Source organism: Lycium ferocissimum, chromosome 4 (assembly GCF_029784015.1).
Source record: "Lycium ferocissimum isolate CSIRO_LF1 chromosome 4, AGI_CSIRO_Lferr_CH_V1, whole genome shotgun sequence".
NCBI classification, from domain to species: Eukaryota; Viridiplantae; Streptophyta; class Magnoliopsida; order Solanales; family Solanaceae; genus Lycium; species Lycium ferocissimum.
This window is the reverse complement of record NC_081345.1, coordinates 35,985,591-36,010,375: the sequence shown is the minus strand read 5'-3', so window position 1 is coordinate 36,010,375 and position 24,785 is coordinate 35,985,591. Positions and strand designations below refer to the sequence as shown.

The 24,785-nt window shown below is 33.7% G+C and overlaps 2 protein-coding genes across 3 annotated transcripts; both read right to left on the bottom strand.

The window, feature by feature from the left end:
* Positions 1-2,267: 2,267 nt before the first annotated feature.
* Positions 2,268-8,308, bottom strand: LOC132052611 (inositol transporter 1). The gene is made up of 6 exons (XM_059444227.1): positions 7,783-8,308; positions 6,609-6,679; positions 5,613-5,948; positions 3,785-3,892; positions 3,373-3,558; positions 2,268-2,939 (listed from the first exon to the last, which is right to left on the bottom strand). The coding sequence occupies exons 1-6, from the start codon at positions 7,919-7,921 to the stop codon at positions 2,292-2,294; spliced, it is 1,488 nt and encodes a 495-aa protein (XP_059300210.1). The 5' UTR covers positions 7,922-8,308; the 3' UTR covers positions 2,268-2,291.
* Positions 8,309-17,709: 9,401 nt separating this feature from the next.
* Positions 17,710-23,686, bottom strand: LOC132052610 (gamma-secretase subunit APH1-like). Of its 2 annotated transcripts, XM_059444225.1 has the most exons (7): positions 23,506-23,686; positions 22,734-22,889; positions 20,637-20,722; positions 20,058-20,183; positions 19,194-19,321; positions 18,182-18,268; positions 17,710-17,966 (listed from the first exon to the last, which is right to left on the bottom strand). In XM_059444225.1, exons 1-7 carry the CDS (start codon positions 23,616-23,618, stop codon positions 17,814-17,816), a joined length of 849 nt encoding a protein of 282 aa, XP_059300208.1. In that variant the 5' UTR covers positions 23,619-23,686; the 3' UTR covers positions 17,710-17,813. The 2 variants fall into 2 exon arrangements, with proteins under 2 accessions (XP_059300208.1, XP_059300209.1); XM_059444226.1 differs by lacking the exon at positions 18,182-18,268 and having other exon boundaries at positions 23,506-23,682.
* Between the last annotated feature and the right edge of the window lie 1,099 nt (positions 23,687-24,785).

The following is a 24,785-nucleotide window of genomic DNA, read 5'->3' as shown; positions in this document are numbered from 1 at the left end:
TCGGATTTTTTTCCGATTTGACTCGATTTATCAATTTAGTGTGATTTATCGGTTTACTTTATACACCCCTACTCACGTGTACCTCTATCTCATTTTTTAGTTTTAGCTAATTGTATTTGGAGCTTTTTAAATGGAGGAAATTAGTTAAAAGGGGTTTTTACAAAAATAATAGAGGTATATGGTCCTCATATAACCTTCTATATACCTGGGCGATTCTGATATAACACAGAGGTGATATGTTATATTTTGTAGAGAGACACATATAAAATACGTGGAACAAATTATTCAAATTCATTTATTGTTATCCATTTTCACCTATTAGTTTGCCCCTTCACGAGAGGAAATGAGATCTCTTGCGCTCTTACAATTTGAATAGAAAAAAAATAATTTTCTTAGATATCTTGTATGTAAAAAATAAAAATTATTTTGTAAAAATGTCATAAAACTAAAAAATGTTTGTAATGAGCTAAAAAACAATTTCTCCCCCTTCACGAATGGTCTTGTTAATTGATAACCCACGCCAAAAAAAGGTGATTACTTTCCCAAACGGATCCTCCATGATTCTTGGAAATGCGATTCTTGAATCAATATAGTAACTACTAGTAAAGCAATCAAACAGTAAACACCCAACGCAAAGTATGTAGTTATCATTTGAATTGTTGATTGCTGATTTGGATTCTTAAAATCAATAATGGAATTAACAACTGTTTTGTGTGAGGCAAATTAAGGAAATTTTGTCCTTGACTCTGATTTCCATTCTGTAAGTTTTGGTGAAAATACTTTCTTTATTTGTTGGCTAGAAGAATATTTTGTTTTTCCCGGAACATGATTGGTTCCTTCTAATTTATCTAACTTAAGAAAAATATTATGACTTCAGTCCATCACTGAATATTGACATATGATCCAAAAAACGAGTCTAGCAAATTGCATATTATGATTATATTATGGATTCTTCTAGTTACAAAGTATATATAATATATATATTTTTTCAACTGGATAAAGTTGTTTGTATTTTGAATCAACAACACTTTAACTTGTTCTTTTGAATCTCACCTTCTAGAGTAAATGTCTTTTTTCTCTTCAGAAACACGTTATCCAAATATATATCAGTTTTCTAAAATTCTTTCAGTTACAGTTTATTTATGCATCACTTAATATTTTCATGCATAACTTAATTACAGAAGTTGAAAGGATTGTTCAGCTTTAAATTTTGAATACAGTACTGTATAAACACACACACCATATGCATTCACCATGTCACTCGTCCACGGCCACCCAACCACCTGTAGTTATTATTTTAAATAGTTTGGTTAGAAATAGAAGAAGGCAGCAGACCAAGGCACTAACAAGACAAGGCCATTTTCTAATTTCAATTGAAGGCATCAACACTATTACTATCTTGCTCTTCTGTTGGATCAATAGTTTAATACTATACCATTGCTTGTCGTCTCTTCATTCACGGTCTTGTTAATTGATTACCCACGCCAAAAAAAAAAGGTGATTACTTGCGCAAGGCGTGTCCAAACGGATCCTCCAAGTGTTTCTGCGGGTTATGTTCATTCTCATGCATCCCAATTGTTTGGGGAATGCAACAAATTCTTACCGAACTACTTCGAGTAGCCTTCACATTATGAAACTATAAATTTACTTAAAGAGTCATTTGAATAAAAGATTATTATACATCACACACAAACGGATAAAAAGATAACAATTCAGAATTTCAGTCAAAGAGACAAGGAACTCGTTAAATGAAAATACCATGTGTGCAATCGCGTTCAACCAAATTTTCACAAAAGAAGATGATACACAAAAAAGTCTTGGACAAAAGTAGTTGTCAATGATTCCCTTACCCCATCCTAGCCCTTTATGGCTTTATCTGCTAAAAAAAAATGAAAAACACTTTACAGGTTCTCTGGTCCGGTCTAACAGAACTAACATAAGTTTATCCAAGTCTTGAAATCTCATACATATACAAAGTACATGGAGCTCAAAAGTACTGGAGGACTCTACTCCCTATCATTTGTATTGGAGCTTGCAACCAAAACTTTAATAACGCAGTTGCAAAACTCCCCTAGTCCACATTACATTGATATCACCATATTATTTATGCATATAATATACGAAGTACCATTATGCATCAACTGATTTTGAAGATGCCAAAAGACCCTTTATAACCTGTTGTTGCTCATGTAGACGGCTGAGTGTCAGACACTCCAAATGTAGGGTATTTTTGGAGAACCGGACACGGGTGCGGCAACAATTTGGGAAAGTCAGAGCAACATGGTTTATAACTAGCTTCTTGCTTCAAGAAGTGCTTCTTTTCCAGACCCATTACCCCAAGCTTTCTCCTTCCAGATCCTCTCCATTTCTTCAAATGACAAGCCCTTGGTCTCTGGCACGAACACCGCGACAAACACAAATGCCATCACCGCTATACCAGCTAGTATCAAGAAAGTAACACCCGTGCCCGCTGCCTCAGCTAAGGATAGGAAACTCTGGGCCACTATGAGATTTGATATCCAGTTAACAGTAGCAGACATGCCACCACACATTCCTCTGTAGGACTCAGGGTATATTTCGGAGTTCACTGTCCATGGCACAGGACCCATACCAGGTGCAAAGAAAGCAATATAGAGGGCCAAACCTATTACGGCAATCCAGCCATAGGCCCCGACACTGCCTGAAGTAGATGACTCTAAGATGAATGCTACAGCAAGGAGAATCAAGGATACAATTACACCAGATAAGCTTGTCAATGCCAACTTTTTGCGTCCAAACTGATCAATGAGGTAAATTCCCACTATAGTACCCATGGCATTCATTAAAGCAACAATGAGAGATAGAAGTAATGCAAGCTGATTCGACTTAAACCCAGCCATCTGCACAATTGTTGGACTGTAATACATAACTGTGTTGATGCCTGTGAACTGCTGAAATGCCTGCATATTAAAACAAGTGATAGTTATAAACTAGCAATTAGCACTCATTTCCAACGATCAACAATGACCTCCCCATGCAACTGTGGAAAAAGGAAAAAAAAAACAAAAAAAGGTGTTTGCAGTTGGCTTTTTAAGTGAAGAAAAGAAAAGAGTATACAATTTGCATAAGTTCTCCAGTGAAAATCAAATTTACTTCCAAAGGCTCTTGCAAGCACCATCATCGTGTTGACGGGCCTAATTGAATTCAAGTTAAAAGATAATTTTTTATGTGCAGCATGCTTGAGCTTGAAGCTCAAAGGAGATCCCCAAGTGAGAAAACCAGATTTATGGCCAAATATAGCATTACAACAAATAAGAAGACAGTGCAGGGGAAGCAACTTCAACTTAAAGATTGGTACATAAGACTGTCACATCACAGAAGTCGAAAAAGTACCTGCAGTCCAGCTCCAGCAAAGAACGCAAGTCTGATCTCTTTCTTCCTAAAAACATCCAGGTAACTGATAGCCTGCTTTCTCAAGCGTTCTTCCTCTAATGCAGTAGCAAGCTGATCAAGCTCCTCCTCCAACCGATAAGGATCATAAATCTTAGCTAGAACAGCAGCAGCTTCAGATTTATCCTTCTGCAGTGGTTTTTTAAATTAAAATTGTTTTTTACCGACAAGCATGTTGCCACAAATTCTGCATTGACTACGTTTCTTTTCAGCCGAGGGTCTATTCGAAACAGCCTCTCCACCCCATAAAGGTAGAGGTAAGGTCTGCGTACATCCTACCCTCTCCAGGCCCCACTTGTGGGATTACACTGGGTATGTTGTTGTAAGCATTTTGCCACAAATTAAGAAATTGCACCTTCATGTAAAGCCATCGCGGAGACTCAGGTAAAAATAGCATGAGAACAAATTGAATAGCAGCAGGCACTCCCGCCACTCCAAGCATCCATCTCCAAGTTCCCGGTATCTGCTCAAGCATTCAAGCGCAAAGGAAATCAACACAAACGCTAAAAGATTTTCTTAAGCTACACACAACAGCATTCATGCACTATCAGTCAGATGTTAGTCCAGTACTACCCACAAAATAGTGATTATTAAAAGCAATCAGTGATTGCCAATCACTATCAATTTAAAGAACAAACTGGCTAAAGATAAGGAAAGAAATACTCCGAACATACTCAGACATGAACAAATTTAAAAGAAAGGTGCACCATCACTTAGAATATACAATAAACTCTCAAACCCATTTTAGTTTCTTAGAACACAAAAAGTCCATGTGCGCCCAGGGTAGAATTAGTAGCATACCAGGGACGACAAGATGACTTGAATCTAAAACACTAGGTTAGGTGAAAGGACAATGCAGCCAAATAAGGTGACTAACCAACCCGTGCTGTTTATCATACTAAAGCTTATACTAGAAGTTAGGAGAAGTAGTAGTTAGCTAGTTGCAATGTATGCTCAAAGTCAGGAGTATCTCTAACCACTCACCTTCTGTGAGGTCTTCTAATTAAGGATAACTCCTAAGGGTTCCGACAATTAAACTACTCTACCAAAATGCAGACTTTAATTGTTATATGATTCACATTTCAATGCTCATAAAAAAATTAAAAAAAAATAGAAAGCAATTTTATGATGTTCCAACTGGAACTTCGCAAAGGTTACTAAAATCCACGGGAAAATTTCCAAATTAACTTCATGAATTAGTTGGCAGTGTAAAAATCAGAAATAGATGCCACTTTAGATGAAAACAGCTAGATAAAAATATCCACACAAATCACAAGAAACATAGGTGAGAAAAGAATAACTCCTCCACTGATATTTACTCATTGCAGATATTGTAATGCAAGCCCCATATTTTATCTCGATCTGCCTCTCCAAACTGCACAACAGGAAACCTTTCATGCCAAGAAGCATTATAATAAACACAAAAAGAATGTATAACTATTTTTGTGTGCACTGTGTGGGAACAGATTCAAAAAACCACAACAAATGGACAGACGCAATGCCTCCATTTGATCTAGTCATAGCTTATGACGGGAGAATTTTCTGCGAGCTAGTAAGCAGTTTGACTTTCTCGGTAATGTTCTTCAAGTTAGAACTTGATCTGCAGATCTAAAAAAATAAGCAGTTCTTTCCCTAACCCTATCTGCTTTTATACGGTGATAATTCATATTTAAATGTACGCATATGACTAAATACAAGTCCTGCACCCCCGCCCCAATAATAGTCACTATAGCAATTTCAAGGAGACAACCAAAGCAACAAACTAAATAATAGTACTCACTCTGTTTCGATTTATGTGTTCTACTCTCCTTTTTGGTCTGTTTCAAAAAGTATATTACTTTCTATATTCCGTAACTATTTAACTTCATCGTTCTACATGGCATGTTCAAGAACGCAATATTCAAAAAGCATTTTGATACTTTATACCCATCTTTCGAGTTAACACGAGAGATTCAAAAGTTTTCCTTACTTTCTTAAACTCCGTGCTCAGTCAAACTAAGACACATAAAGAAATGAACCGGAGAGAGTAATATTTAGATCAGAAGCTCGACTAATTCCCTAAGCCCAGCTCTTTCTTTGAACATTTTAAGCTTGTCCGCATGCAACATAAGATTTTACTCATTTTAAGTTATATCAAATAATATCAAGTTAGAAAATGCGAGAGATAGGAAGAAATATCTAACCTCTGTGAAAGCAAGATTCACAAGGTAGGAAAGAAACTGTCCACCCGTAATCATTAGTACATTTGTGCTCACAAGGCCCCCCCGAATTTCTGATGGCGATGCTTCAGCGATGTAAACAGGAGCAGTGACAGAAGCAACACCAACTCCCAAACCTACTAAGAGTCGTCCAAGTATAAGAATGTATGGATCCGGAGCTGCACCCATCACCACAGATCCTAGTACGAAAACAACATCAGCAGACAAAGTAGCTTTCTTTCGTCCAAAATAATCATTAATCCAGCCCCCAGCAGCAGCTCCAATCATCGCACCAACCAATGCCATACTGACAATAGTTTCCTGCAAAATCATGAAGCAAAACTTTTAGGGGAGAAAAACCAAATTGACCAGAAATAGGAGCACCTATTACGTGTTATTGGCTCACTGCAGAAATGGGGAGAAGGTGGGCAATTGAAAGTCCTATTTATTGTAAAATTAGCAAAAGGCAACATTGGTAATAAATTGGAGAGTAACGAAATAAAGCACATTTGATAGCTGATAAATCACATCCCGTGTTTGCATCATCACAATAAATACAAGCAGCATCACGTCATTTTGCATCACAGTTGTCTCTTCAAACAAGTTACCATTAAAACAAAAAAAAAAAGTTCCACATTTGCTCAACCATATTAGATTAACCCATTTACTTATCAGAAGCTCATCGGATAAGGTTAGAACAATCCCTGCAATGTAACTGACAAGATGACTCAAATCAACATCCTTTCCTCAGAAACTAAGATAAACAATCTGTTATTATCATATCATCTGTAGAGTAACATTTGAGCTCCAACCTCACCCATCCCCCGTCCCATCCATTATTTTTTTATAATTTCAACAAGTCATACGATAATGTTGGACCAGCTTTTGCGCTCACAAGTTCGTTATTTCCATCACTTTTTATTTAATGGTTAGGTCCAGATTCTACAATAGAGCTCAGAATGAAATTGGTTATTCATGTACCTGTAGGAAACTGCTTTGATTGACTTCAGGAAATTCATCCTTAATGTACAGAAGTGCACCAGATATTACTCCTGCAGCCAAGTCAAAGATATGTGAGAAAGTTAAATCAAAATCAGATTACATAATTGATAAAATAAGTTGAGAAAGCAAATGCAATCAACTTTATAGCTTTTACAAAAGTAATATAATTTACTTTGCTGTCCATTGTCATGAAGATGCTTGCTACTATCTTATTCCCGTGTCATACACACTGTCATTATCTTCCAAAAAAGGTAAAGAATCATTGTCAATTATCCACCATACACTACACTAACCCTATTTTTGTAATTATTAATCCATCAAATCTGTAGGTGGTTAGTTTTGAGTTGTTTTTAAAAAAAAAAAAAAAAAAATCAAATCCACAAATTGTCAACTATAAATTTCAATATGACAGTACTTTTCTGGAGAAACAATACTAGGAACAAAGATATGTAAATGTTTAATTAGTCACCAACTCCATGTCTATAAATAAAAAATAGTTGAATGACTAGAGCCCACGTACAAAATAATAGTATGCCATCTATATAGGTTAAAGAAATCTCACGAGTTTAATTTATTTGAAAAGAAAAAAAAAACAGTTCTTATCCAAACAGAGCCTCAACTTAAAACAAAATATTTGTTAGGCTATTGGCTGGTTTTTATCCACTAATTTCAAATCTACATGTACAAATCAAATCAAAATCTTATCATAATACTATATCAGTAGATTAAGCAAAACCAATCATCAATCAAACAATATTTTTCTAAAAGGTCAAAACTACCCTTAAAAAAGTTTCCCTAAAAAGATGATCCTCCAAAGTCACCCTCTGTCCTAATTAAAGGTGTAAAATTATCACAAATACTTAATCAAACAGAAACAGAGGGAAAAAAAAATATTTTTACTTATTAGCCCTGGTGTTTCAATTTGTTTTTCTTAATTTCCTTTTTAGTTCGTTTCGAATGCCTCTTTCCTTTTTTTTTCAACTCTTTAATTCCAACACTCCGCATCACATATGTTTTAGTAGTTTACGTATATTTTGGTTTAAGATCACAGTATATTTTTTTTTACTTTTTTTTTTTTTAAATTCCGTGTCAAATCAAAATAAGAGAACAAATGGAAATGGGAGGAGTAGTATAGTATGCAATAATTTTGTACCTGTGTCGTAGCCGAAAAGGAGACCACCAATACCGGCAACGAAAGTCAAACCCAAAACATAGGGATTGCTGAAGTAAGAAACTTTCCTATCATTTGCATCCAAGTACCCCGAACTTCCCGGTATTGAAACTATCGTCATTATCTTCTACTCCAAATGAGTATTTCAATCAACAAGCTGTACAGTTTCAAGCTCAGATCATATAATTCCAAAGGAAATAAATCCCAGAAAAGTGGGAAATGCCAGATTTTTGGGGCAGTTAAAATCTAGGAAGAAATGGTTGCTGAAAATTGTTCTCAGCTTAACCAAATGAGCTTTGAAGGTCAAAATTGGGAAATAAAAATCCCAAAAATGGATATTACGGTTGTTTTTAGCTCCTTTAATCTAGCAAATGAGTTCAAGAAATATTGATTTTCAATTGATGGATTTTCAGGAGAAAATAATACTAGGAACAAAGATATGTAAATGTTTAATTAAGAAGAGAAATGAATGATGAAAAAGAAGGGGAATTGTTTAAAAAGAGTTTAGCTAAGAAGACTCTAGATAAGACTACCAACCAGTGAGTCACCCATCGGTTACCAACTAAGATGTCTCATGAAATATAAGGTAGTATTTATTGCATGCTTAAAAACAAGGTTTAAATAAATGTTTAATACATAACAGCGTAATCGGTAAATTTTATTTATATTTTCGAATTACGATTTGTTTTAATTAAACACCTGAACACATAAAAAATCATTTTTATTTGAGCGATGACTTGAGTGTTTTTATAAAACTTTAAGTTGTTACTAGTGTTACAATAAAGAAATATGTTCCCTTCGATAATTATGTACATTAGCCTCACTAAATCGTAAAACCTTAGACATGTTTTGATGCCGATGTGAATAATTAAAGGATGCATATTTTATCGTTAAAAAAATGTTTAATTAACAAGATTTTAAATTTTAACTACGATTTGTTCAAAATACATTTGAACACATAAATCATATAAGGCAGATCATTTCGGTAATTTTTTACAATTTGATAAAGGTATAAATTTTCTTTTTAAATTTATATTTTGTCTATTTTTGATATACTTTTCTATCTTTTACCAAATTAAAAAATATTTTATACCTGAATTTGATGGTATAAAATAATCCATGAAAATTAAATAATTTTGCGTAAAGCGTGAATGTCTAATAAAACCATCATGGATTCGAAAGTGTAAAAGAAATTTACAAAATTTTAAAGGGTTAGTTTATATAATAAACCTAAAAACAATAAATATAAAGTATGAGTTGAGTGTTTTCATTTTGTTACAATAAAGAGATTCTATTTTGGCTTAAAAAATATTATTTGTATTGATCGAACACTAATATAAGTAATTAAAAAAAAAGTTTAATTAACAAGCTTTTAAATTTACCCAACAATCCCTATTTAATGCAATATCAATATTTAACAATTAACAGTTAACAATGTTTGTTATTTTTGTTTTTTCTCTCTTGACTTTTCTATCTATTTATTTACCAAATTAAAAATAGTGAACCTAAATTTGCTCGAAGTCCATGAACAAGTTAAATGAATTTGCGTAGAGCGTGAGAAATCTAGGCCAAACTGCCAAAGATAGAAGAAGCAAAGGGAAAACGTTGAGCATCTTTTTTTCTTGAAAAAGTATATGAATGATTAGGACATTTGGACGGGACTCTTCCATTATTGTGTCTCGTTAGCATATTAATTGACACTAAGAGAATTGTTGTATTCTAGCAATTGTTGAGTGGATTCTCGACATTTTTGGCATTTGAAAAATATTTGGTTGAAATTAAAAAAAAAATATTACAAAAATATATTTAAATTTAGTATTTGAACATGAACTTTACTTAGACGAAGAGTGTGTTTGGTAAGGAAGAAAACATATTCCAAAAATATTTTTTAATTTTTTCATGTTTAGTTGGTGAAAATGTTCTCTGAAAAATAAGTTCATTAAAAAATAAGAAAATGACTTCCTTAATAAAAATAGAAAAAAACAAGTTCATGGTAATAAGTGACAATTCAAGTTAAGTGTCTCCTCCCCACCAACACAACTCCCACCAACCCCCATCCCTTGACTCCCCCCTTCCCCCAAAATCCGCCACCCTGAACCCCATCCCCATTAAAAAATAAGTTAGAAACCCACTTATTTTTCAACAAAATATATACTAGGAAAACATTTTCTCTCATAGCAAACACACCCAAAAATTAAAATTTTATTTCAATATTAACCTGAAATACTCTTTAAACTTATTTTTCGAATTTCAATATTTATGACCAAATTAGCAGTCATAGCTGCCAATTTCCATGGAAGGATCTGGACTTCTCAGGACAGCGTTGACGGTGAGAAACGTGAAATGCATGTAACCTTATCACTATTTCTTCATGGTTTGGTACTTTATCCTACGTGTCTTTAAGATAAACATTTGTACATATATGTTAGGTTAGTACAGCTCCTCTCACTTGCTGCTGTTAAGATAATTAACTATACGCGCTACATTATTGGTCCCAGCTCATGTCCTTGTAGTTAATTTGTGGCGATTATTAGCGCGTTATTTTACGTAATCATATGTGCTATGATGATTAATTTTAAGTGGCTAAAAGTAGGTCGTGTACCCAACAAATTGAATTCGAATTGCTGTTCTACTGGATAATTTCGTGATTAGCGTGCTCCTAAAATTAAAATTATCAACTTTTTTCCTGCTTGTTTGGGGATTTTATTTATTAAATTAATATTCGAGGGTTAGTGATATGGGTTTAGAATAAATTGGATGAAACCACCAAAGATTGTGGAATATAAGTATAATTTCAATTTTAATTAGAGATTTTCTAACACGAATTAAATTAGTCGAGTTTTAAGACAGATATCAAATTCAGAATGAGAAGTACAAAATTAGGACTACATATGGATTCATATACATAATTAACTAATTTGAAATTGGAATGAAGTTGATATCCTAATAAGAATTTGAGGAACTGACCAACATGTTTGTGAATATTGTTGAGCTATTCTCTTTAAAATTATATTACATTGAGAAGCAACGAAGGTAATAGAAAATGGTGAATAGTTAAAATCGAATTTATATTAATTATGTGAGATACTTTAATCGATATCACTAATTATAAATTTTACTAATATAATGTTATGCATTATTTTGTGATTTAGAAAAACATAGCTGAGTAGAGTAGAATATGGCAGAGATGATTCATGTAGGTTGTGGGTCCCATGTAAATTAAAAAATGGTCAATTGTTTCGCGTTGTAACATTGAATAGACCCAATTTTGGATATGATGGTACTGTCTGGTTGAATTGACCATCCCATTAATACCATCCATGAATAGAAGTCTAATGATTTGGGAAAAAATGTTTAAAGTCCAAATAGAAATGTCTCGCGTTCCTCCTAATTCCTACGTAGTATACTTTTTTCTCTTCATTTTGGATAAAATAAATTAATTTATAAAATTAGCTCATCTCAAGACCAGCACTTGCACATACCTAGATTGAGTCCGCAACTTAAATGACTCAAAAAGTGTGTCCGGATATCAAAATAATCCAATAAAAAAAAGCGACCAAACTAAGCTTTTCTTTAGCCTAAATTAGTCTCAAATTCACGCAATGACTAAAAATTACAAATTCCTGATATCTGATTAAATCACTTTTTTTTATGCGCACTAAATTGAAATGTACTTGTGCAATAAGCGATTATCTTTTTTTGTTTTTTTTGTACAATTTTAAAGTTCTCAAATTCTCGTTTTTTTCATACTTTAACCAAAGATTAGTCATGTTTCAAAACTCCAAAATATCAATAATTTATATAGAACTTGATATCTTTTTTTGCGGACAACAATGTCGGTTCATTACATCAAATGTACCTAAATGTTTGGATCGTCGTTTTAGGGGTTGTAAAGTGCCCTAAAGTAAGTTTTGTTTGTTTGAATCTTGTTATCTTTAGGTTTAAGTGTTTTATTTTATAAGGTTTTGATTTAAGTGTTTTATTATTTAGTCAAGACATTACTTTATTTCGAATGTACTTTATTTCGAATGTACAACTAAAAATATTATATTAAAAAATAATTCATCCAATACGAGAGTTTCAAAATAATTCAAAAATACAATAACAAAATAATACCAAGATATTTAAAATAATACGTCAAGTACGAGAGGCCTCGTAAAAAATACCCAAAAATCAAAAAAAAAATCGGCTACACCTTATCATGTCCCTCAACTAGTTCGATCCACAGCGGTTGAGGTAAAAAATAAAAGTAGTCAAATAAACCTAATGATAACAAGTCCCGAAACAAGTTGGCATTTAAGCAATACGTAGACACTTTTTATGTTTTATAGCGTTCACTAATGGTATTTATCTTCTCTTCTCAACTTGAATTTCTAACATTGAAATTGACATTTAAAACTTCATCAACACGGGATTTCCATCTTGAAATCTACTTTTTATCATCAGATTTTTACCAAGGAAGAATGAAAATTGTGCAAAAAAAAAAAAAAAAAAGATTCGGGAAAAATTTCAAATTGAATGAGATAATGGGCGTTTTTTGGAAAATTGGCCTAGCCAACCTAGATTACCATCTACTAAAGAAAGTTACGTTTGACCTATTTTCGAAATTAGATCTCCAAAAAATACCCAAAATAAAATAAAAAAATCGTGTAAAACGAACAACCGAGTGCAAATTTATGACCGTTTAAAGTTTCATCAATTTACAACTAGTTTTTCTCCCTCTACTCCTTAAAATAAAATTGCCTTGACTAAAAAAAAAAAAAAAAAAAAAAGAACAAGTTAAAACTTAATAAAAGAAAACACTTAAACCTAATGATAACAAGTCACCAAACAAAACTTACTCCGGGGCCACTTTACAACCTCTAAAACGAATTTTCAAGAAAAAACGTTTAAGCCTACATTATTGATAAAAATCGCAAAAAAATATATCTAGTTAACTGGTCATATAAAATATTGATATTCATACAAGGAAATCCAAGTGATAATGAGTAAAGTTTTGAATGTCAATTTCAATATTGGAAATTCAATTTGAGAAAACAAGATAAATAGCATTAGTGAACACTATAAAACATAAAAAGTGTCTACATATTGTTTAAACCTAAAGATAACAAGATTGAAACAAACAAAACTTACTTCGGGGCACTTTACAACCTCTAAAACGAATGATCTTGCAAAGATATAATGTTTAGGTATATGTTGATGTAATGAGTAAAGGTTTTGAAGAAAAAAAAAGATATCAAGTTCTATATAAAATATTGATATTTCGGAGTTTTGAAACATGACTAATCTTTGGTATATTTACAGGTCAAAGTATAGAAAAAAAAAATACCCTAATGAATTTGAGAACTTTAAAATTGTACCAAAAAAAAAAAAAAGATAACCTCTATTGCGCACTAATTTAGTGCGCGATAAGAACATGTGCAAAATGTAAATTTCTCTACGCAGTTTGATCCTATTGCCCATTAATTTAGTGCGCAATAGGTAGTTTGGTTACTTTTTTTTTTATTTTTTGGAGTAGACTTAAGGATTATTTCCCGATTATCACCGAACACATTTTTTGGGTCATTTAAGTTGCAGACTCTACCTAGATTACCATCTTACTAAAGAAAGTTGCGTCTTGATCGTAACTTCTATTTTCTGAAATTAGATTGAAATGTATATATTCCAAAACTTCGGTTGTAGCCCATACTCCGAGTCATACAAATCACCAAAATTCTATATTAAGATCTATTATTTCAACGAGAAAAAGCTGTGTCAAAATATGCATCGAACCATCGGAAATGGTAAGAGATACCGTATTCTGTACGCCATACTCACCGTCAATAGTTTGGCTCGTTTATGCCATCGATATCTATAGAAATGACTCATTTATGACATACGAACTATAGCAAATGCCGCGTTTCATTTATTTCTTTACTCATCATAGTTTGACTCATTTATTGCCATATATATTCGTCGTTTCCAAAATGACTCATCCATGTCATATTTCATTAAACGTGATAGCAAAGTTTACTAGTCTATGTTTACAATACCATAATGTAAATGACACGTGGCCTTCCTACGGCCCACTTGAGATTATGGTTGTGGGTGGACAGGGTGTATGGGTCGGATTTTTTTCTTAATTTGATATTTAAAATTGGGTTAGTTTAATTAAATGACGTAGATCTCTAATTGGAGGCCACGTGTCATATCTTGTATTATAAAACCGGCGTTAATGAAAAATGGCATGGATGAGTCATTTTGGTAACGAGTAATGACATAAATGAGTCAAACTATTGATGAGTGGCATAAATGAGCCATTTCCTATAGTTCGATGGCATAAATGAGCCAAATTATTGACGAGTAGTATAAATGAGCCATTTTCGATAGTTCAATGGCATATTTGAGCCTTTTCCGTTATTTCAAAATCTAATAAGGGAACTTAAGTATGAAAGTAAAGTAAGAATGATTACAATAATAATCAGATGTGCGTCATATTCTAACGTTTTGACTTGACTAAAATTATTGTATTAATAACTGTATTCACAAGACCACGAAGAACACTACCATTTGAATCGCCCCTCTAGAGAATAACATGATGAGAATTTGCTTAAGATTATTTACTTAGTAATTTTACATCTGTCTCTAGAATGACTTGATTAGAATTTGCTAGAAATTGATTGTTAAACAATTGTACCAGAATAGGATATGTCTTTTGTTATAACAGGATGTTCAAATGAGACCGAAAAATCGATCCGAACCGGTAAATCGAGTCAAACCGACTTGGTTTGACTTGATTTGGTTTTAAATTTTAAAAAACCGATAACATTTGGTTTGGTTTGGTGTTAAACCTAAAAAACCCGAACCAAAACCCAACCAAACCGATAGATACGTACACATTTAAAATATATATATATATATATCTTCTTCAAAATTTTGGCTCATTCCAAGTCAAATACAAATTCAAATAATTAGAAAGAAAAGTGTGGCCCATTTAAGTTTAAGATAAAATAAAAAGAACTTTGCTAAAGGTAAAATAGAATTTTCCCCTTATTCGGTTTTACGATTCCCTCATTTACATGCCATCTGAATTGCTACTAATAAGCTAGCATTTTATCCGTAACAAATTAAAGTGGGGAAAATGGCAATTGGAATTTAAAAAGATTTGGTTGATGAATTTGTCTTTCTGTTTATCATTTTCTATTTTAACTTTCGTGATTTCTTCTCAATGCTTCGTAAACACGATGAGTCTAGATAACAAAATTTCGAAAGGGTTGCGCAATATTGAAAGGTTATATGTAGGGAGGTAGCTAAAATCCTGAAAAGTAGATGTTATGTTTCTGTAATTCCTATCCCATAAACATAGGCCTATATCTAAATAAAGTTAATGAATTAATTAAGAAGATTCTTAGATTTGAATGGATTACGGTCAAAGCCAAATTTTGTTACCATTTGATTCAAAGGTTCTTTGTATTAATACATTCATAAAATCCAAAAAATCGCAAAAATCGAACTAAACCGACAAAACCGAAACCGTTAGAATTTATACTATAATGGTTTGGTTTAGTTGGTTTGAATATTAAGAAAAACCGACTTAATTGGTTTGGTTTGATTTTAATAAAAAACTGAGTCAAACGGGACCATGAACACCCCACTCATAACAGGCAAGTTGCTTACAAATAAGTGAAGAATATAACAGGTAAAATAGAGATGAAATTATTTTCCCACCTTGAGTGGCCAAATGTGATTTTTTTCTTTTTTCATTTTGTTTTCGTCTTTACCTTGCAAAGAAAGACCAAGAAAAAATTCATATTACAAAATATCCCATTTTTTCCACACAACCAAAAAAAAAAGGAAGTAGAGTAGAACCTGGAGTTATGATCGAGTTAAGTTAGAGCCTATTTAGGTTTAGCTAATTAACTACTATGATCATCAAATGTTGAAAAACAATTTTAAATACTGGAGCTGATTTTATTAATTGACATTTATGTTTTTGTATCATACTTAAATTCTCCTTATTTTTAATATTAACTTGAAAATTTACTCCAGCCGATATGATTTGGTTCCAAAAGCCATACTATCTTGGAATATTATTTGTTGGGTTACAACTTTTGACCCTTTTTTATTCATACATCTTTTTTTCCAGTACTTATTTATTGTTTTTGTGGTAGGTTTCTTGAACGGAACTCTGTGTATCAGTTTCTTGGTTTTTGGATCGGAAATAAAGCAAAGAAGGAGCACTAGTTATAGCTAGGGGTGAGTGTTCGGTTCTTCGGTTCGATTTTCTCAAATTTCGGTTCGATTTCGATTTTTCTAATTCATTTTTTTTTATGGGCCTGAAATGGTTCACAAAATTACATGCTCCATTTTTCGTTCAATTTACTCCAAATCATTCATTTCCTTTGAGGAAATCTCAATATCCAACAAAGTCGTCAACATAATCGAAAAAATAGATCCACTTGAACCAGAACTTGACAAACTAGTTCATTTCCTATGTCCTAATACTATATCTTCAATTCTTGAACAATAACAACGAAAGAATCCTGAATTGGGTTTTTGATTTTTCATTTGGGCTGCAAAAAGAAAGCTATTTCATAGCTGGGTTTCTCAAAATTGTAGTGCAAGAAATAGTTACCCAAAGTGCAGCTAAAGAAGAAACGCCAGAAGTGAGGAGCAGAGCCGCCGGAAGTGAGGAAACGAAGTCGCTGCCGCTATTCTAAGAAGAGGAAGGGAGGAACTGAAATGAAATTAGGAGTTAGCTAGGGATGGGCTTGGACCTTCATTTGGATAATTCTAATTTGGGCCTAAGAGTAAGTGGACTCTGAGTGTTATAATTTTTTTTGTATTCATTTAAGTCAAAGTACCAAAGAACCGGTAAGTCGGTAACCCAAAACCGAACACCGAATTTGTTCTAAAAAAAGAACAATAACGGAATCGAAAAATCGAAAAAACCGAATTAATTCGGTTCGGTCCGGTTGTTTTGGTTTTCGGTGTTTATGCTCAGCCCTAGACTTATAGCACTGGTAGGGCCTGTCAAGACAACAACGGTGGTGGCTCTGCCTACATCGCTAGCGTCGAGTCGAAGGAGAATGAAGACCCTTATCTTTAGCCGATGATCCTAGCTCTAGCCATCCAAATAGTTCTGAAGATTTAACTACTAGCCAGTAGGATCCACCAACAACGATGATTATGACAAATTACTCCCCTTAGCATTCTCTAGCTAGAACCCCATAGTTTATGATTTTAACATTCGACTATGATTTTAAAAATTTTAATGAAAGCAATTTTCAAATCTTATTTTTCTAAGGTGATAAATGGTGTCAGATATTACTTGCTATCTTTTCATCTACTTAATTCATGGTTGATATAGATAGTTGATACTTGTATTATTAAAAATAAAACAATTACATGTAAATCAATTCAAGGCTCAAGACCCAATTGTGTCAATCAATTCAAGGCTCAAGACCCAATTGTGTCACATTTTATTCTTTTCGTACTTACTTGTTTATACCATATAATTTTTACAAGATATAAAGCCTTGTCGTACTTCAACAAGCATATGGTAAGTAATATTATTATTATTTAAATTGATAAGATCTAATTCAAGTTAATAAGATGTTTGTCATGTGGTGCAATACATTACCTTAGATCTTTTATATAAAATTTTATTTATTAATATGAAAATTTGAGTAGTTAATTCAAAGTCCTAAATAATTTCTACGGTTAAAAAGTAGGTCGTCTTTCTTTCTTTTATTTATTAATAGAGATTTGTTATTTTCTTTTTCTATAACCTTCAATATTTTCTTAACAAAATAAAATCATAAAATTCACTATAAAGTATTTTTAGGGGCATAAAGTAAAATTTTTACTAGCCTCCCCTCGAGCTGCCTTGGGCAAAGGGTGCGGATGGGAATCATTTGTGTACAAAAATAAGTTCCAATTAGACAATAAACTACTGAAATGATCCATGCTTCAGACACATGGCAATTACAAACCTGATATTCATCAAAACATAAGAAAAAGTTTAGCCTTGCTTATTGGCTATTGCTCAAGTTTCCTTCCCTGCTTCGGCTTTCTATCAATCTCCTCCATGCCATCTTTCCGCAATGTACTAAGGTCACAATTGCTACACAATACAGAAGTGGAATGCCAATCATGCAGCCTCCAAATGCAAGATTTGTCAGTGTCTGAAAACAAACCAGATGTCAGCAAGAGTGATCCTAAAATCGCCATTTAATCAAATTCCACTAGACATTGCTTAAGTTTTTCTTCAAAATAGTACGACGTCTACGAAGTTCAGTGTAATTTTAAACTTGATCAACTGTACATTAAATAAAATCAGCAACTGATATTGAATTGTATGGTCAAGTCATTGATTTCAAGGAATTAAGAAGAAATGAACCTCTTTCGGCAGATCTGGTCCTGCCTGAGGAATCAGGAAATGAAAAGTAAGCCAGTCATGGCAGTTCCTGTTCTGGATTCTATCTTGCTAAAGATATGCACACATGAAAAATGTAAAAGGTACAACTCTCAGTAACCAAGAGTGTAAGTAACCTGTTATGATTGACTGTGGATGAAGGTGGCACTAACAAAGTTCATAAACATTTGGTGTCATAATTCATAAACATTTGGTGTCATAAATTTACTTCAATGTCCGAACAATGGATTCAATGAATTGGACAAATCATGAGTTAAACATTCTGCACATATCATGGCCCCAAGGGCTTTGGTTTAGTGGTAAGAGCACAACATATGATGTGTGAATTAGATGCACGTCATGGATTCGAATTCTGTCATAGCAAAAGCTTGGTATTTAAGGGGAAAAGGGTAGAAGGGTGGGCCCATTATCCAATGACTTTCAAACCTTGTGCCACTAACCCTCGGGGATTTCTCAGTTATAAAAAATTTCACATATCATGTTCAACCTGAAAAAAGCTTTGGCATCCTTTTAGGGTGGGTGGGATCTGTGCATCGACATGGAAGGTTCTCCCACTCTCCGGTGGTTCATGTAAGTCCAACGCTCTTTTCTAGATTGTACCGGTCAGCAGTTAATAGATGCTACCTTATGCAAAGGAAAGTCATTCAAAAAGGTTTAAGAATTTTTTTGATTTGATATTGTGGTAATTTACAAGCACACAAAAACGATTTTGTACCTAAACATTCCTCTTCAGTGTTTGAGTAGATAACTTAGTGTGTTGAAATATTGAGTACTTCTCCCGGAAAAGAGAAACTAGATTGACAAAACCAAGAACTTTATTGGTTACAGGAACAGTATTTCCCGTTAACATGCAAACTGATTTTTATCGACCAATCAGAATTGCCTTCCAGGATCTATAATTGCCTTTACAACAATGAAAATGTATTTCATACCTGCAAGCGAGACAAGATGGGAATTAGACAATCTAGATACTTACCAACATTGCAGCAATTAAGTGAACAACAGGAGCGAAACACTGGTCCACTTTGTTTCCTTCTTCATATCCACTGAACGCAATAACCATGGAGAAAGTGTGGATGGTAGCAAATGCAAGGGCTATAATTGCTGCAATTTAAAATGCCAAATAGTGTTATAGGACTGCATAACCATCTAGGTATTAAGCAACACTATGGCAACATTCACCATAATTTACACTATTTTTCTGAGTTAAACAGTAGTGGCAACCCCAAGGAAAGGGAACCAAAATTTTAGGTAACCTCGTCATCATACATGCTTTATCCCTACTTGTTTTTATCTCTATTGGGCCATCAAGCAGGTCTAGGCTTCTCTCTCCCAATCCAGCATATTGAGTCACTAACTTTTCTGTTGATCGACTCTTCAGCCTATTGAGCCTATACTCTCTCTACTCCATTTCCACTCTTTAGCCTTTTGAACCTACTCTCTCTTTATCTCTGTACTCCAGGCCCAATCTATCTTTGACTTGTTGAGGCTAATCTCTCTCTCTACTACAAGCCCACTCTTTAATCTTCTTAAAAAATAAAATAACATAAATATGAAATATAAAAGAAAGAATTGTTCAAGTCCACGTGTATGCTCTAGAACCGGGTTACACATATGTGTGGGGGTTAAAGATTACAATTGTCCCTCATTAGTTGTGTAAGGATATCCAAAGAAGCTTATAATGGTCCTAAGTTACTCCATTCACTGCCTTAAAACTTTTGGGTTGGTGCTCATAATCTTTCACATATAGAAAGTTTGCTGAAGATCAATAATATAAGGTACTCAGAAGCTGTTTCCAAAAGAATAAAAGAGGAACTCAGGAATAGCAGATTTCCCTTACCAGAAACAAGAAAAAAGGGCATCTTTGAGCATTTCTCTACATAATATGTTGCTGGTCCAAATGCAGGTGTCAAAAGGCCAAGGCAAAAAAACACAGCATGAGCCACACCATGTCCCAAACCCCCAGCTGCATGTCAACGCATCAGATATTAATGGCAGATCAACAGAAAGAACATCAGAAAGACAGAAACTACACTAGATATCTAATAGCAGAAATGTAATTCATGTTTTCTTCACCATAAATCGAAAGATCCAAATAATATTCGAGAAAGTTGAAACAACTTGGAGCTGGAAGGGGTACAAAGAGTAATAGTATCCCAGCTTAAGCATAAAAGAGTACACTCTCAATGGGTAGGTGAGCTGCTTCCACTTTTTTATTTTCCCCCTTATTGGGTGTGGGTTAAGGCTAGGGGTTTCCAGATCATTGTGACAAGTCTTCTAAACTGATTTTGGCAAGCCTCGCGATTAGGTACCATAGTGAGAAAAGAAAACTATAACCAATAAAATTCTACGGGACAAAAGTATCAAAACTAAATACTAGAAACCAAAAGAAATGTAGTGAATTTGTTCAGCATTCTACCAAGAGCAATTTGCATCTTGTCCGTCATAAAGAGACGAGGTTTAGAGACTCTGTCAGCAAATGCATCCAATATATCCTCAAGCTTCCTGACATGACACAAACATGGAATACAAAGTAAAGGGTAAATAAAGGTACTGGAAGTCATAACAGCTCTTCCCAACAAATTATAACCAATCTTTTGAGGTCGCAGTTATAACAAAGCAACAGCAGCAAGAAATTTTCAAATGAAAATTATAAACCATGTCAAGCAATGATGTTTCGAGCTGAAACTAGAGAAATAAAGGCATGTGACGAAAGGGAAATAGGAATTGGATCACTCACTGTGTGGAATGAAGAAGAAAACATTGTTTCATAGGAAACAGAAATAGTAGTTTTAAATTCATTATGACCAGGAGTTCAAGAATTAGCTAAAGCTAGAAGTGTGATTTAGACACACGTCACAAGTTCAAATCCTACCACTAGGTCATTAACTAAAGACTGATATATAAACAACCAGGGTAGGGGGCTGGCCCGTAGTCCCCCGAGTTCGGACAATGAAAGTAATTGGGGTTGGACCAGCTAACTCACATGAGATTTCTCGGTTATCCAAAACAAAGATTAGCTAAAGTAGGATGTACATTAGCAAATCATAAAATTAAAAAGACATCTCACGGATCATAGCAGTTGTAATTACCTAATTCCCCCAAAAGACCACCATTGTTTGACCAAACATCCATGCTCAACATGACACGTGTCTCGGCCGGACCTAATTGTCAAGGTATTGTCAGCTTTGCCCGACCACTGAGCCACCTCAAGGTTTTTGGGCATCACGGTTTTGTTCCCTTGGGCTTTAACCCAAAAGGGCCCTCAACGGTTTAATTCTGAGCTCACCCTTATATGGCCCCTAACTTTTTCCTCCTATTTCGATGTAGGATTTGTGTAAGTCAAGTTTCACGATGAACCCCCTTTTGAGTTTAAGACAATGACTTGACAGGGGTATTAGGACAATTCATGTAAGAATTAAGATATAATTAACTAGGTTCAAGTTCTTTAAGTTTTGCCAAGTTAATTAATAACAACAAATAGAAGAGTCTGCTGAAGAAGAAAAAGCCAAATGAGGAGAGGGAATGAGCAGAAGGATAGATTACTTGTTGTGGTCGTAGTCCAGCAAAATATAAGCAGATAGGATGTACTTCTACCAACTTTTTATTAGAAAATAAGTTTCATGATCTCTCTGATAACTGAATTTACATTCCTCATATGCTAGTTTTTGTAACCACGCACCACTTCCAACATGGAAAACGTGCCATGTATCCTAGACATAAGGGGCGGCAGGGAAACATGGACTATCCCCTACTCATGAAAAGGATGTATACATCTTAAAAAAGCTATGCTTATTCATTTCTGCATGTCATTTACTTCATTGGCTTTAACATCTCCTATCTCAAGCAGTTCCATGTGAAACTATGTTCGCTATACGTCAAAGGCACTTCAGATGATTATCAAAGTGATGATATATCGCATCTTGGCTTTCTTGTGTGATCAATTGGCGCAATTGACCTTGGTCCAGGTAGCAAAAACCAAGGACTTGTGGGGATAAATGATGCCTCTAATTTGGAGATCTTCACGTTGATGACCTCTTGCACTGGAAATTATACGAGTTTAATACACATACAAAGTCCTTCACATTTTCATAGTACATTCTAAAGAGCGCCACTTTGATGACCTCTTGCACTGGAAATTATATGAGTTTAATACTTATGCGAGTCCTTCACATTTTCATAACATAATTTAGAGAGCGCCACTTTGATGACCTTATCCACAGGAAATTATATGAGTTCAATACATATGCAAATTCAAGTCTTTCACATTTTCATATGTGACTTCGGAAAAAAATCATGTGTATGAAACTCCAAATGTTTTTGGGAAATCAAATGGCATTGAGGTCAAGTTATTTTTCTTCTATTTTGCATTTCTACCCTTCACACAATTCTTTTGCAAAGAAACTAATTAGTTATGATGAGATCTCTATCACCTATGATTTTCTCACAATTACAACTAGTTTAACCAATGGAGACAGAAAAGTATACACAAGACATTAGTTGTGGGTCGACTTACTTGTAAACTTTCCAGAAGAGAATACGAAGCCCTTCTTGAAAACCGACTGAAGTGAGTATGAGGATTGTATACGGCCACCATGCCGCAGTTTTCAGTGGAAGGAAAGCCCTCCAGAGAGCTGACATTACTATCAGACTCATAAGCCATACCAATGTGCTACCAAAAATAGAAAGAAAGAAAATTTATTTGCATAGAAAAATCAGAAGTTGACAATACTATTATATGGAAATCTACTAATTAACCACACAAATAGACAAACACCAAACTGATTACAACAACATACCAGTATAATCTCACAAAGTGGGGTCTGGGGAGGGTAGAGTGTACGCAGACCTTACCCCTACCTCGTGTAGGTAGAGAGGCTGTTTCCGAAAGCCCAAACTGATTACAGCAGAAGAAAACAACATGTATAGTGAAAATGTAACAACTTAAAGTTCATATAGCCATCCTTAGTACTCATCTAGATATGAAAATGAAAAGTGATTAAGCAACAAAGGGATTTCCTATTATAATGAAATGAACAAAGAATGACAACTATATGTCAGCATTTACCATAAATCAATCACACCCACCCAGTTAAAAAAAAAAACACAATCTTTAAGGAAAAAATGACAACAATATGTCTGCATTCACACCCATGAAAGAGAAAACCACCAAGTTGCCAAAAATACATGTGTGTCCCAGAAGAAAAAAGATAGCACCCAATTTGTCAATAATATCATTACTGTTGTATAACAAAATAAGTAAAGCTGATAGTAGAGAGAAAGATTACCTAGAAAGAAGAGTGAGAATCAAGAAGGGCTTTTTGGAGATAACAGAGATGAAGAGAGAAAGAGAAGGGCCAAGTGCTAACAAAGCATATCCAATTCCTGCTCCCACTGTCATCGCTTTCTTCTCCGGTCCAAGTTTGGAAATCAAGAAGAAGAAGAAGAAGAAGAAGAAGAAAATTACTTACTTACTACCAACAAAGGGAATGGAAACTTTGGAAAAGTAACTTTCAGGGATCAATGTTTCGAAATTTCTAAAAGAAGAATGCTTCAACTGATTCCTATGTGAATTCAAGTTATATACACCATAATATAAAAAAGAATTATATTAATTTATTATTGTAGTTTAATTTGTTATAACATAATTTTTATTATTTTAATTAATCTGTATTATTGAATTGAGTTACTAATAATTACTTTTCAATTAATCTGGTTGCGTAGATAACTTTTACATTATAAGTACATATAACTTAAACTCATTGATACCTAGTGTGATTTGAATTTAACAATAGTTGAGAAATTTAAAAAGAGATTTTGTTCTAAGGACAAGTAAATTTTTGATGGCAATATTCTCAAAATTATAGGTCCAAACACTCTTTCTATATCTAAATAAAGACTACATTAATGATGGTCACCATAAACTCATCTACTAGGTAAGCCGCGCGACTAAAATTATAAGTACATAAACTTGAATATCATTTTTAAATAATCTATGGAGGTATATGAACTATTATGAAAACACTAAAAGAACAACAACCTCAACTACTAATTTATTAGCTAAGTAAAAATTAAAGGATTGTTGGAGTGTTTAATATGACAAAAAGATTCCCGATCGAGCACGTCTCATAAAATTGTCAAGTGATATGACAAAATTGATCTTTTTTTACAAATTTCCTTTACGTTGCTTGTTTGTGATTATAGTACTTTTAATTTTGCATTTTTCATAAATGACTATTTTCAGTAGATTATGGAGGAAATTATTTGAGTATGATATGACAAAAAGACTTCCGTTCACGTATGCCTTAGAATATTATCAATCCTTTATCTTTTACAATATTTAATTGCTTTTAACTTGAAGAATTAGTACACAAAAAAACACAGGGTTCCTTAAACTACGAGATGTAACACTTAAACTCATTGATATCTAGTGTGATTTGAATTTAACAATAGTTGAGAAATTTAAAAAGAGATTTTGTTCTAAGGACAAGTAAAGTTTTGATGACAACATTCTCAAAATTATAGGTCCAAACACTCTTTCTATATCTAAATAAAAACTACATTAATG